A 15,690-nucleotide genomic window follows, 5' to 3' on the forward strand; every position below is an offset into this window, starting at 1 on the left:
AACAAGCGTGATTGTAGCTTATACCGTTCCCTCTGCAGAAGCAATGTTAATATATACGTATTTGCATTGTATTATTTTTGCTCTCCCTTCGTTCCGGTTTTTAAAATAATGTTCGAGTGAAGAATAGAGAAGTAAAATTGACTTCAAGAAGTGCCAGGCTCTAACAGCTCAAGCGTGTGGTGTGAATCAAGCTACCGTTTCTCGGATATGTTCGAGGGCAAAACAATGTGGATCGGGGGGGGGGGGGGGGCTGCTCCAATGTTTCAATCACCTAGAAAGCACATTAACGTACCGAAAAGAACACAAACTTAGATGACTTTGAAAAAGACTTAGTTCATAGAACCGTCTTTGAAGTTTACGATTGTGGTGAATTTCCTACTGCCAAAAAGATAACGTACTGTTTACGAGACAAAATATCTTACAAAGGCTCTACAACTTCCACCTTGAGAATATTGAAACAATTAGGCTTCAAGTACAGGAAAACCAACGACGGTCGTAAATTTCTGATGGAGAGAAATGACATTGTTACGTCAAGGGTAAAATTCCTTCGTGCAATGCACTAAATTCGAGTATCTGATGATTCGAGACCAATCTCTTACCTTGACGAGACATGGGTAAAACAGAACCACACATTAAAATGTGTTGTTAACTTGTTAACGAAGAACTTGACAATGTAGAAAAAAAACAATGGGCCGCTTGTGTTAAACATGCACAACAAGTACAGGAAAACGATTTTGTAAGGGAGATAGATCGGGACGAAATTTTGGACCCAATTATAATAAATTTGAAGGACGACCCAGAGGGCGAAAGTACTGCGGTCAGTGGCGATGAGGACAACGACGACAGTTGTTGGAGTGACGAGGAGCCCCTCTCTGGCATAATCAGGTATGTTCTTTTCTCCCATTAAGTTTAATATATGTTATATTATCTAATGTTCTGTGCTCTCTGTGACAAGGCGTTTCGCTTTTATCCGTGTGAGATTTCGACATGGCACCGCTGCAGTGCGCTGTTATTGGCTATCGCCATATGCAGGAGATTTGACGCGCACTCTAAAATTCCAGACTTAAAAAATAATTTTCAGAAAACTATTTTGTACCTTACATAATAGATTCGTATTTAGGAACGTAATTAGTAAATAGCGAGATTCGTGAAAGTATGGTCTTAATCATTATCCTTCCCCATCCTATTCCGCGACATTGATGCTTCCCGAAGAAACATTTCGGGACACCGAGACAAATGATACATTTCCGGGATGTATATCAACCCTAGATAGAATAAATCCAATTCAAGGGTCAGGCCTTTCCAAACTCAATGCAATCAACCATTGCTAAACATATCTTACCCTTTAAAGCCAGACCTCTGTTCCCACACCCTCCCCTTTTCGTAAATATAGAATTCTCCGTCTCTGCTTATCGCAAAGGGCAGGAACAGTGTACTTTCCACCTTGTATAAACTTCGTGGTCGGATGTAACAGTCGACCTTCAGGCTCTACCCGTTACGTTTAATCGCGTAGACGCTTCAAAAAGAGGTTGTGATGGAAAAGGATAAGTGAATTTTCATGTACCTCCCTCTCTCTCTCTTTTTTTTTGCTCAGTAATTTCGCTGTTTGTTTCAAGGCGTGTTTACGTTGGAGCGCGGGGCGCTGACTTATTTTTCTACCGTGCTGACTTGCTTTGAAGTTTTTTGCAACAGTGGAACTTGGAGGCAATGTTGCCAGAAGCTCGAAATGGATGTTCATTGATTTTGTGGACGCTGTTCAACAAACTTGAAGTCTAAGCCACGAGGGGTAGATTCTAAGAACAATATTCGAGCGCTACACGTTGCGATTTGAGTTTCACTTTTCTTGAGTTAATGTCTGTGGCGGAATAGTTAGCACACCACGGGGTCCCGGGTTCGAATCCGGGCCTGGGCAAGGGTGTTCTTTGTGATTGTCCCTTCATCAATTTTATCATATCACTCATCCTCATCTTCGCTGTTGTTGAGTTTTGCTTTTTAGTCAACTTTATGCTCAGAATGGCTAATCGGGACTCGACCTACAGTTTAAAGTAGGATCCGATACGCTATTTGCCTCCACTGAGTATCGAACCCGGGACCCCTTCATTCCAAGGCGGCGACGTTATTTCAACGCCATCGTGGAGGCCCTCCTCATCTTCGCGATTTGCCAAAAGTGGCATAAAACGAAGTAAAATAAACCAAACCAATCACTGAGTTGACCTCGACGGTGAGGATGAATGATTAACAGGCGAAATTCATGATGGGACAGACCAACCTTCGTGGCGGAGTGGTTAGTACTAAGCGCTACGACGCAAAGGGTTCCGGGTTCGAATCCTGGCCTCTGGTAGGGTGTTCTTTGTGATTGTCTCTTCATCAATTTCCTCATATCATTACTTTTCCTCGTCTTCGCCATTAACGAAAGTGGCAGAACACAATAATACATCCATGTTTTGAACAGGTTTCGAACATAGGAGCTCTTGCTTGACAGTGCCTGACTTTAACCACTCCATCGCTCTCTCTCTCTCTTGCGGTACTCTCTGGGAACTGCATTGTTGCAGGTTAAGGATGTTCTGGCGTCAATAACCGCAGCCAGGAGGGATGTAAGAGGCTCCCTTTCTGAAATTCTCTCCAACGTCAACCTCCCTTTCATATAGTGTACCCTGGAAGCCACAGCTTTACAGACTAACGAGGCTCTGGCGCCTGAACTCACAGCGAGCATAATCCTCTCCATGTATAACCTCAGCTTTTATCAATGGCGTAGGAATTTTAGTCTTTAATGCGTTTTACTTTGTTCTTTATATGGATTTAATTTTTCTTATAAATCCAGAGATGTAAATGGTGTCCTTCTCTGCAGTCTTCAAAGTTGCATGCCAACGAGGCCCTGGCGTCTGTACCTACTGTCAGTATAATCTTCTGTAGGGCTGCCTTGTATGTGCAGAGCTCCCCTTTACAGACTCAGCTTTTAACCTAGGTAAGGAGATTTTAGTCCTCAGACACATTTTGATTTCGGTTCTTGATAAGGGTTTGGTTCTGCCTAACATGACGGGTGCAAATATCCCAAATGCTAGTGCTCCGAAAAAATATTTCAATCGATCAGTTAAACCTCTGCGGGACTTGTATTTTATTTATTTATTTATTTCGAACACACAGGCACATGCCCAATTTCAGTGTTTACAAAGCATTATGAAAACAAGAAATTCATATATAAACGCTATAAAATCACACATGTAAACAATATAAAACCAAGTAAGAAATGTGACATTTCAATCTACAACATGCTTATAAACATGACTGATTTCATACATTGCTTGAATTAATACAGTTTAGAGTTATATATTTGAATCCAAATTTCAGAGGTAATCAGCTTATATACATGTAAATAATAGTAATGTAATAGAGATATTGAGTAATAAATTGCACATATAAGTCACAGAGGCAAACATAGGACAGAGAAATTGAAACAGAGTTTTATAACAAATAAGGTAAAAATATAGGCAATGTCTAATTTAGGGTTGGGTTAGCAACATAACAATCTTCATTGTGTCCTGGTTATATACATATGTTTATTAGAGAATACAATGATTTTTAAATCTGAATAGATCGACACTAGTATTATTACTAGAGACTGAGTTGAACACATTGCACATTTCTGCCATGTTGATTCTTCCATGCGAAATTTTGAAGAGGTTGTTTCTGGGTCTTAACATATCGTTTTGGAACATAAAAGTTTACTTGTGAGAGTAGAGCTGGAGAATCTATTTTTCCGTTGAGAAGTTTCGATAGGAAATTTAATTGATGCATTTGCCTTCTTTTCTCGCGCTACGGAACACTCAATATTTCACGCAACGTATTACCCGAGGTGAACTTCGGATATTCACCGTCGAGTTTAAATAACAGTTACCTCAGAAATATATTTTGAAGTGTCTCTATTTTGCCTATTTCTTTCTTGACTAGAGAGTCCCAAACAACCGAAGCATATTCAAGTTTTGATCTAACACACGCATAGTACAGTAACAAGAAAGTTTCCCTCTTTCTGAATTGGCTGCCCATTCTCATTATGAATCCCAAGTTTCTATGGCTTTCGCTGAGGATGCGCGCAATGTGTGGTTTGAAGTTTAATGATTGGGCAATAGTGACTCCGAGATCGGTAATGGTATTCTCTCTTAGAATTTCCACACCAGAGATGTTATATATGGGACACCGTTACGCGTGAATGACATTACTTTACATTTCTTAAAATTAAGACTAACTTTATTATTTTCGTACCAATTAAGTAAATCAAGTTCTTCTTTCAATTGGTTACAGTTATCGTTGTTTATGATTTTTTTAAAATACTTTTACATCGTCAACAAAAATAAGTTTTTCGGAATTTGTGAGCACATCTGGTAAGTCGTTAATGAAAATTAAATATAATAAGGGGCCAAGGTTCGATTCTTGTGAGATACCAGAGCTAGCTGTGTAATAAGAGGGCCTCTTGGTACATGACATATTGTTGCAGATTCTGTTGTCAAGTAGTCGTATGAGTGGAGGTGAAAGGTTTAAGTTGGCTACTTTCAGCATTATGTTGTCATGGTGAACCGTCATTTGAAAAGTCGGTATATAGAACTTCAACTTATCCTTTATTATCTATACTAGATGCAATATAATTCGTTAGTTCGTATTTTGTGCTGTCTCCGTGCGTTTGTGATTGTCCTCTCATCAATTTCATCTTATCATATTTCATCCTCATCGTCGCGATTTGGGTATAAGGGTGACCTTGTTAAGAAACCCGAATGTGAACCTGCCTTACACGTAGTCCGGCCTGAACTATAAACATATATTATCAATTGGGATATTTTCTTCGTGTCCTTTGCACAATCTACGACGAGACGCAACATTTCTAATTATTGCATTTTTTATTTATTACATTCCAATGAAAGAAGTCGATTTGCTTTTCAAACATCGAGCTTAAATATAATTATGGGTATTAATCGATAGTTCCTCTCTGATCAAGGGCGTTGTCTTCCTCCCGACAGATGGCTCTGCTTGGTGTTCGCAGAAGTCACTGGGAAAAATGCTCAGCGTCTCATCCTGCAATAGAATAGTACAGACAGACGAGGCTCTGACGTTTCGACTCAGCCAGTCTAGTCCTCTGTGGGGTCATATTGTGTCCTGTCAATTTGTGTTTATGAATAATGACTGTCCTTTCATCAATTTCATCTCATCATCATTCATCCTGATCTTCACCATTAGCCAAAAGTGGGTGAAGAGTGAAGTAAAATGAAGCTAATTAATCAACGGCTAATTTAGTCCTGTCCGTTTGTGTTCTATGTATGTCCAGGAGCACCAGTAGCATTTTTTGTTTGGCTCCTGCAGAAATCGACCGCGTTATCTAAGTGACAGGAAAGCTCTTGACCGCGGACGGGGGCGGAAGCTTTTGATGTGTTTCTCCTGACGTAAAACAGAAGCCCCGCAGCAGCTGATAGCGCCGTCGGCCACGCTTGGAGAGACTCCTTGCGCGTCAGGGGAGATGCCTTCGTCACGGGCAACCGACGACATGGCAAAGCAAAATCTGTTCCCTTCTGCCTTATAGTTATTCAGCAGTGCTCAACCTATGTAGTTCACTTTCCAGCCGGAGTATGCTAAACTCGCCAAAACAAAACTCCCACAACGAATGCATGTTAACAAGACTCGTCATTAGGTAAAAGGACGTATTTAGGGGGTGGGGTACAGGGGATCCGAACCATACCCCCTTACCAAGTACTAAACTTATATAATGAAAATGTTATTTTTTATCATTTGTTTTATAATCGATGGTTATTTTCTCCTCTAAACTTATTGGGAGACAAGGACTGTATTGGGATCATACGGCTTTGAAGTACAGTAACAAAGATTTGTGCACAATACTACTTAGGATAATCATAATATGCTTAATGAGGAACTTTATTTTTTCAACTGGTCTTTTTTGTATACAATAAATATTCAATACCTTATCTACTTGATATTAATTTCCATACCGGGGCACTCGTTTTTACACAAATAATGGCGATCTTTAGTACACGCAATCTAGATAGTGATTATACATGATTTGAAGAGAGGTCGCGCCATTTGCCTTGGAGGTGATATACACCCTTGGACACAACCAAGATATTAAGCTTTGATGATTTTTATATACATGTACTTTATTATTTTGTTATCTCTGTTAATTTCCTTAGTGCATATTCAAGTTTCTGTAGTATGGGTTCAAACCGTATATGCGAAGTTCATTCAATTTCTAATGTGTAAATAATTTTGGGGAGAGGTGAGCAAAGTTTTAATGTTTCTGTGGAATTTAACATTACTTACTTACTTATTTTACAGAAACTTAATGTTTCTGTAAAATTTAGATTACTCTGTAAAATTTAATCACAATTCATCATCGTCGCGATTTGCAAAAGGTGGCAAAAAGCGGCGCAAAATAACCTGATTCAATCAATCCATTATCAACATTCATTCTCATCTTGCAATTAGGCAAAAGTTGCAGGAAAGCGAAGTAAAGTAAATGTAGCATAGGTATATGGGGATTAAATATCTATTCTTCAAAAAGTTAGAGGGAATGTTGGCATTAATTTCATTATTCTTCAACTATTGCAAATATACAGAAAATACTTTGGGCAAAAATCTGAACAGCTAACATACCTGAGCAAACAGTATTGGCACAGCAAGAAGAAACGATGAAGCCCACGTCCCTATAATAATCTTCCTCGCTTGGCTGATGGTGCAGATGTACTTGGCTTTCATTGGATGGACGATGGCGTAGTACCTGGAAGAGATGCAAGAAAACCAAATCAAGCAAAGGAACACAAACTGTATATACAATGTGAGTCTGGTACAGTGGGATCCATTAGTATTACCGTGCAAATTGTCCATGACTATTTTCATTACTTTTTTTCTTACATCTTATGTCTTTTTAAGCGATGGATTTTTATGTATGCTGGTGCAGAAGTTGTCAACAGCTTGTTTTGAGTTTTCTTTTAATTCTTGAAGCTCCTATTGTGTCAAATAAAGTGAACGAATATGGTGATGGACAATTTGCACGGTAATACTCATGGATCCCACTGTACAAATATCACAAAGTACCACACATAGTACATTTCTTGGGTCTGAAGTGAAAGAAAGTAATAATTCTTTTCCCACAATTGATGCATGCGTCACTTCAGATCCAAAAAATGTAATATAAGCTTAGTTCAGCGCTCTCGTGTAAAATAAATACTTCTCCTATATGAAGAAATTAGAATGTAGAAATGCTCATGAATGTCGTCGCAGAGCAAGCTGTCCTTTTAACCACAATTGACGCATGCGCAGCATGCACCGCATGCGTTCACGAGACGCCTCTGGTTGATGGCTACAGGTCCCATACACAGGCCGAAATCTCAGGAGAAAAGTTGTTGCGCTTCTCCGAGGAGACTCGAACCTGCGCGCGTTCAGTAGGCAGAAGTTTGTGATTTTTACATCCTACGAGTTTGGAAATGAGGAAGCAAATTAAAGGTTATTTTCAAATAATATAGGTTATAATTAAAGATACGTAGCGCCCATTTATGATTTTATTTAAAGCATGACGCACTATTACTACTTTTAACAGCGGCGAGGCGTAGCCAAGATTTTATTTTTCGGAAAGAGATCACAGAGAAATTCGGGGCAAGTTGAGATATTAGTGAGTGAGCATAATATAAAAAATATATATCTATATACAGGGTGTAAGTCTGTAACTTGGCATCAATTTTCCACATCGAAAAGCATTTATGATACAGATCTTTTGGTGACGTAGTCGAACAGGGAACTTCATGTACCGAGTTCAAAGGTGACATCTATTTTCACGTGGTGATCCCTCAAAGGAAGTATCTATGGGTAACTTCATCATTTGAAAATCTTCAATGGGAAGAAGGGTCGCGGAAGACGCAACTTGTATGTTTTCGTTATCCCTTTACTTTTGACAAGTGTATATTTCTCCGTCGCATATTCTGACTTCATTGAAAAAAAAAAGCACCCCATGTGCTCTAGCCTACCCCTCGATAACGAGCCTGCCGTAACTGGAGTCCAAAGCACAACGCCTTAGACCACACGGCCGCGTGGTTCCTGTCTTCCATTTTGTTTTCATTAAGGGACACGCACAAATAACCTATGTAATGTTAAAATCAATCAATCAGTCTTTTGCATAGTACAATCTAAATTGCATTTGAAGGCTAAGGAGGTTCTGGTGCCTGGAGTTACAGCTAGTATAAGCCTCTGTGGACTCGTGTTGTGTCCTGTCCATGTGTGTTTGTTTCCGTTTGTTTATTTTAAACTCCATTTTTACGCGCAGAAACGCTAACCGGGACTCGACCTACAGTTCAAAGTGGGATACGAACCACTATGTGTCTCCACCGGGTATGGAACGCAGGATCCCTTGATTACAATTCGACGTCGTTACGACTATGCCATCGGGGAAGCCCATGTTTTTTTATTTTCCTCTCTTGAAGACAAAGGTCAAGTAATAGACTACAAATAAGATCAATCAATAAATCAATCAATCACCACCATTCATTTCTGTCTTCTCGAGTAGGGAAAAGTGACAGAAATGCTAAGTAAAATCAATCAATCAATCTTGCAGAAATGCTAAGTAATATCAATCAATCAATCAATCTTGCAGAAATGCTAATTGTAATATAATTAAGCCTTGTTTCCATATTTAAAAAAAACACTAAGTTGCTGACCAAGGCAGTTTATTAAGATATAAAAACACTTAACATGTAACGTTTCTATCCTGTATCAGGGTCTTCCTCAAACGAAGAACTAAACTTTAGTTTGATCAGCAACTTAGTGTTTTTTTTAGAAATGCTAAGTAAAATCAATCAATCAATCTTACATAAATGCTAAGTAAAATCAATCGATCAATCTTGCAGAAATGCTAAGTAAATTCAATCAATCAATCTTGCAGAAATGCGAAGTTCTGTTGTCTGGTTTCAAAGCAGCAACACAACCTCTGTGAGGTTTGTGTTCTGCCTCGAGCCCATATTTGTTTCTGATTAACCCTACAATGATATTATCTTATCTCAATTCATCCTCATCGTCGCGATTACCCAAAAGTGGCAGAAAAGTGACGTAAAAAGCTAACAATCCTTCAGCGCCGACGGAGTCGGAATTTTAATTTCGATCAAAAGACTATACGCGACTGTCATTCTAGTACGTAACAAGTATATTTATAAAAGTGCAGCCACATCTAACAGCGACAATTACAGTAATTACAGGCTAACGAGGCCGTCTTGGCATCGTGCCCTGACTTCCCTATCGACTACAATACTTGTTGAACGCTTCGACGTTCCCAGCCCATTAAATAGACCTCCAACTTTAAATTAGACAAGATGCCTTCGCTGGTAGCCCAGCGATTTTAATACGAACAAACGCATGTTCACTTCACTCCGTCCTAAATTACAAGGGCATTTTCTTTGGTCCCCTAAAACTGGGACATTCGTGTTTCTCTTAAGCCAATTCTACTTCAGTAACAATTTATCTGAGCTTCTGAGCCTCCGTGCTGTAATTTGAGACAATTTATTATCGTTGCCTCTTGGGGCTGGCGGAATTGAGTCTTTAATTGTAGATAAGAAATGGGTCGACCATTGTCCTTGGCCTTCGTACAATGAACACCCATGCTACATGCCAGCAGTTCATCTCTCATAAAGTTCTGGGTAGTTTTTTTTTCCGTTTTTTTTAAAAGTGGAATTCAACTTCTCCAAAACAGTGTAAATGCTTTGGGCCGCGCTGTTCCAGTCTGACTGTCACACGTGTTCGATTCTCGAGGTCGGTGATCTAAGGTTGGAATTTTTCCGACCTTGTCCCCGCATAAAGCGGTTCCGTGGCTTACGCAGCTCAAATCAATGGATACCTGGGGCAACACATCACCTACAAAATGACCGAGATCGAGAATGTGTGGGACTCTACCCTCACATCCTCTAAATGTGCCTTCATGGCACGGTGCTATATGTACGGGGAACTTTACCTTTTTACCTTTACCTTACCAGTTCGACAGATTGAGAATAGCGAGGGTCTGGCGATTTGAAGCAAATTTCAATAATAATATGTTGTATTTTCTTTATAATACATCTACATATGTCTATCCCTTTTCCTTGTAGGGAGTAGACTTTTCTAAAGTACCAAAATGTTAACCTCACTTCCTCATTATGGACTGCGTTTTGCAGACTAACGAGGCCCTGGCGCCTAGACTTGCAAGCAGGACAATCCTCTGGATGAATTGTGATGTGACGTCCATATGTTTTCGTGTTGCCCCTTCATCCATCTCATCGTATCATCATTCATCCCCATAGTACCTCCCTTCCACGTAGTATACCAAAGCAACGGCAATTTTGCAGATCAACAATGCTCTGGGGTCTGTATTTAGAGCCAGTATAATCGTCTGCAGGACTTGCTTTCTTCTTGTATATGCTGAGTGCCCCTTTACAGCCTCAGCTTTTAATCTGGGTAAGGAGACACGTATTGATTTTAATTATGGTAAGGGGCTGAACACTGTATAATGTGAAGGGTGAAATTAACCCTAGGGCTGATGTACCCAAATTTTCATTTCATTCGGGGTGCAAGACGCGACCTTTCCACGTAGTAGACCCAAACGTCAATCTCACTTCCACGTAGTACACCCTGGACTGCATTTTCCAGACTAACGAGGCTCTGGCGTCTTTACCTACGGCCAGTATAATCCTCTGTCTGTGTGTCGTCCTGTGTTTTGTCCTTATATGTGCTGAGTGAGCTTTTACAGCCTCAGTTTTTAAGTCAGGGGAGAATATTTTAGTTCTCAGATATTGTAGGTATGATATGGGGCTGAATCCCGTATAATGTGACGGGCGTAAATTAGCCTAAATGCTGACGCACCCAAAATTTCAAATTCAATCTATCAATCAATCAATTTCAATTTCATTCATTCATTCAGTCATCCCATCGTTGTCATTAGCCAAACGTGGCAGAAAAGCTACTTAGAACAATTCATTCAATCAATCACTTCCATGTAGTCCACCCTGGACTGCATTGTTACATACTAACGAGCCTCTGGCGTCTGGAGTCTCAGCCAGTAAAATATTCTGTGAGACTTGTGTGCTTTTCAGTGCCCGTTCATCAATTTCATCATTGACCATGCATCATCATCTTCACCAAAAGCCAGAAAAGTGAAGTAAAATAAATCAATTCAATCAATTTCGAGACGTACATTGGTAGTTCGTCGTCCCGTACTGAAATGTCTCTTCTTTTTTTTTGAAATTTCCGGCTTGCATTGACTGGGAAACTGGCCAATCAGCATTACATTATTTAAGGGTTATTTTACTAGGAACTGTTGAGGACCTCTTACCAGTGGCGAGAGCTCCGTTACTCAAATGAGCCAGTGAAATAACTCATTCGTAGTCACGATACCGCTTAATCTGGAATTTATAGGAATTTGCATTTTTATCACGCATCATTAACACAGTCAAATGTAATTAAACTTATTTTTCCAAGGAAAGAAGTGCGACATACACTGTACACAATATATCCGATTGTAATTTGTATTTTTTGCCTCGTTATTCGCCGATTTGGATGGATTTGGAAGTTTTATAGCAGGAAAACAGATCCGGGTTTAATCCCGCACGGTACGTATGATGAGTAATACACAGTCTAATGCTGCAAAGGCAGCCGCTATCTTTTATCCTTTGAAACGAATCGTCAGAGGCAATTAAATTGACAAAGGCATGAGCCATGGGCAATCTCCTCGCCATTATGAGGATTCAGAAGCCGGCATTTATTATTTACGGTACTCCATGCTTGTTCCGGACATTTAGCAGAACAATGGCCCCCTAATCAGTGGTTTCACCACGTCTGTAGAATGCATTGCTGTGGATGTGCAACAAAACCATGCATTGGGGTCCTTTTATCCACTTGAATGGCCAGCCCGATCTTGATGGTGGAGTAAGAGGTGACATTTTTGGAGAGCAGTCGAAAATTAATCTCTTTTCGACTTATAGGTATTTTCTACTGTTACGACGGCCGATCCTCATGCTGGCAAGGGAAGTGGGGAGCGGGGAAGCGACCAATGCAGCACGATAAGAAACGCAGCAGGAGAACGAGGTGCATGAAGTTCTTCCTCCTGCCGCGTCGTAACTCTCGGCGCCACCGCTGTTGTTTGGTTGATCTGCGGCGTATTCCCCGCTCCCCACTTCTCTTGTCAGCATGAGGACCGGCCACCGTAAGAGTAGAAAAGAGCTATAGTACGTCTACGACGGTATTGTTGCAGGCTAACGAAGCTCTGGCCTGGGCTCGGACCCAGTATAATCCTCTGTAGGGCTTGTATTGTACACGGTGTCCACATGAAACATCCCTGATTTCAAATTACAATTGTGGGGAAACTATTCGACATAGAGCCTTGCGGTTTGCGGCATAGGTAAAGCAACTCAATTTTCTTTTAGGTGCTGAGTAATTAGCAACGATGACGACAGCAATGCGTGGTGTGGTATGCGGAAACGAAATTGCCAATTTCAGTCCAAAGACATTTCAGATGTACGTTTGAGCGGGCGCCACCAGACGTAAAGACAGTTAAGGTTTGGTATGACAAGTTCTTACCCACTGGGAGTAAATGACAGTCAGGTACTGGCAGAAAACGCACACCTGATGAAACGGGAGAGGTGATCAGGAATGGTCTTCGAGAGAAGCCCGTCAGTTCGCAGAGCGTCACGAGAGCACGCTCAAAGAGTTCACAAGATGCTGCATAAAAGTCTTCGTCTGTATGCATACAAAGTGCAAATTGTTCAGGCGCTGCAGCCACAACACGAACAGTTTGCTATTGAGATGCTGGACCGAATCGAGCAAAACCCCAACTACCTGAAGAATGTGATTTTCAGTGACAAAACAACCTTCCACACATCTGGAAAGGTTAATCGGCATAACGTTCTCGCTGGGGTTCCGAAAAACCCCTTACTGTTCGGGAATATGTCAGAAACAGCAAAAAAGTGAACGTGTTGTGTGCACTGACGAAAGACAGAATTGTCGGAACGTTTTTCTTCATCGATCAAACAGTAACCGGGAACCGTTATTTGGACATGCTTGAGCAATTTGCTGCCCCTTAGCTTCTTCCTCTGTAGCCAAATGTAATCTTCCACTAGGATGGTGCACCATCGCACTGGAGTTTGGATGTCCGTTAATTTCTGGACAGAACGTTTCCACATCAAATGGATAGGATGTAATGGACCAATCAGGTGGCCACCGCAATCTCCGGACATCCTTCTGGATTTCTTCTTGTGGAGTTATGTAAAAGACACGGTCTACTCTTCATTTGTACAATGGAATCCATGAGTATTACACTGCAAATTGTCCATCACCATGTTCGTCTACTTTATTTGACCGCATAAGCTTCAAGAATTAAAAGGAAAAATCTCAAAACAAGCTGTTGAAAACTTCTGCACAAGCATACATAAAAATACATCGCTTAAAAACACATAGGCAGTAAGAGAAAAATAATGAAAATAGTCATGGACAATTTGCCGAGCAATACTAGTGGATCCCACTGTACGTGACCTTCGTGATCTCCGAATGAGAATTGCGCAGTGGCAACATCGTCGCCTTGTAATTAAGGGGTCCCTGGTTCGATACCCGGTGGAGGCACAAGTGGTTCGGATCCCACTTTAAACTGTAGGTCCAGTCCCGATTAGCCTTACTGTGCATAAAGTGGACTTAAAACAGCAACTCAAAACTCCGAATGAGAATTAAGAATGCCACCAACTCCATCATCCCTGACATTGCTAGTGTGCACATGGGTCGAGATCGAGTATCGGCTAGACATTTTGATGGTTACGAAAGAAGCCCACGTAGAAGCGCACTAAATTAAAGAAATGGAACTTTTTGAGTTGCTTTACATGATGCCGCAAACCCGAAAGCTCAATGCCGAATAGTTTTCTCACAATTGTTATTTGAAATGAGGGAAGTTTCATGCGGACACCCTGTGTAATGTCCATACATGTTTGTGATTGCTCATTCATCCATTTCATTACCATTCATTATCATCGTCGCGATTAGCTAAAGGTGGCAGTAAATGAGACGTTCAATAAATGAAGTACCAAAACTTAAGGGAGTTGTCATCTGTAATTCTTCTCAACTAAAAAGAAAATGGGAGTGTAAGGGATGACCCATTGTAAAGACACCCAAATAACAACCTCCTTTCCACGTAGTACACCCTGGACTGCATTTTGCAGAGTAACGAGGCTCTGGCGTCTGGACTAATAGCCAGTATTATCCTCTGTAGGGTTGGCTATGTGTTGCCTTTACGTGCACTGAACGCCCCTACACAGCGTTAACAAGATAAGGATTTTTTAGTCCTTGGAGACACGTGTCGATTTTAGTTTTGCCAAGCGGGGTGGACACTTTTAATATGCAAATAGTCCATGTGCTGATGCATTCAAAATTTTCATTGTCAACCTGAGCTAGTATAATCTTATGTGGTGCTTGTGCTTTGCCCTGGCCATGTGTGTTTGTGATTTCGGGATGTAAGGGGCGACTCTTTCTGCAGACATCCAAATGTCAACCTCACTTCAGGTGCGTCGCCACTGGGTGGGCGAGGGTGGACTCTAGCTCACCTTAAAATAGTCTCAGCCTACCCGTCTGCCCACCAAAATAGAATGAATACATGATATATATTATTTAGATAACGCAAAGAAACAAGCTGATAAATAATCTATTATACATATAACAATGGATGTATGTATGTGTGTGTGTACGTATGTATGTTTGTTCCGGCATAACTCTCGAACGCCTGGAGCGATTTCAACCAAACTTGGAACACGTCTCACCTGAAATCCGGAAGGAAATACTGTGGGGGTGAGACACCCCTGGCACCCCTGGGGGTGGAGGTGGGAGGGGTGACATGTAAAGATAATAGAAAACGACCGATATTAGTGTGGAATCCATAGTTTTCTGGGTCGATAAGACTTTGAGGTTAAAAGGAATGCTTCGAGGTATTGGTGGAAAAAAGGAAATCACATGAAGACCAACCGAATTCTGGGTACCCAGATTAATACCCTTGCTGAAATAGACTCATGTTTATTGAATAAGTGGCAGGCAGAATGGAGTCAACAGCAAATCTCAGTCCACAGTAGAAGATATCTTCCTGATGTGAGGATAAGGAATAAGTTTTTCAAACCAACAAGGGGCATGGTCCATTTGATTTCTGGCCATAGACCATACAAGTCTTACTTCAAGCGATTTAACTTAAGTCACAATGAGCAATGTTTGAAATGTGGCGTTGAAGATACTCCGGAGCATGCAATTGTTAACTGCACTAAGCATTCTAGTAATGAAATTGAGAGTTTAAGGCAGGGGCTTCTAGAAGAGACCTTGGCAGCTGACATCTGGAAACCTGAAAGGTTTCCAAGAATCAATAGGCTGGCAGAGAAAATCTCAACCTTAGAAGAGGAGAGCTACATCCCAAAATTGAGAGTGAAGCGTAATGAAGACACAATTCAACTCACTTTATCAAGATGGAAGAGTAGCAGAATCAGTAACTTGGAAAGGAAATCCCAAGATCAAGAATTGGAAGTGTCTGAAGAATCCAGTGAAGTGAAATTTTATGAAATGGGTCCTACAGCATTAAACAATGGAAATTCTATGTAAAATCACTACGAGGGACCATACCAGAAGAGTCAACAACGTAACTCTGGCTGGTGTTGGCAGACATAA

The 15,690-nt window shown here is 40.8% G+C and overlaps 1 protein-coding gene across 1 annotated transcript in view; it reads right to left on the bottom strand.

Moving 5' to 3' along the window:
- The window catches only part of LOC145996421 (QRFP-like peptide receptor), a 499,794-nt gene that overhangs the window by 25,311 nt on the left and 458,793 nt on the right, over positions 1–15,690 (bottom strand). The window contains exon 3 of the mRNA XM_083132887.1: positions 6,652–6,775. Within this exon, the coding sequence (XP_082989013.1) occupies positions 6,652–6,775 (124 nt within the window). The remainder of the gene's footprint in view (positions 1–6,651; positions 6,776–15,690) is intronic.

Source organism: Lepisma saccharinum, chromosome 12, assembly GCF_977018435.1.
Source record: "Lepisma saccharinum chromosome 12, izLepSacc3.1, whole genome shotgun sequence".
In the NCBI taxonomy this organism is placed as follows: Eukaryota; Metazoa; Arthropoda; class Insecta; order Zygentoma; family Lepismatidae; genus Lepisma; species Lepisma saccharinum.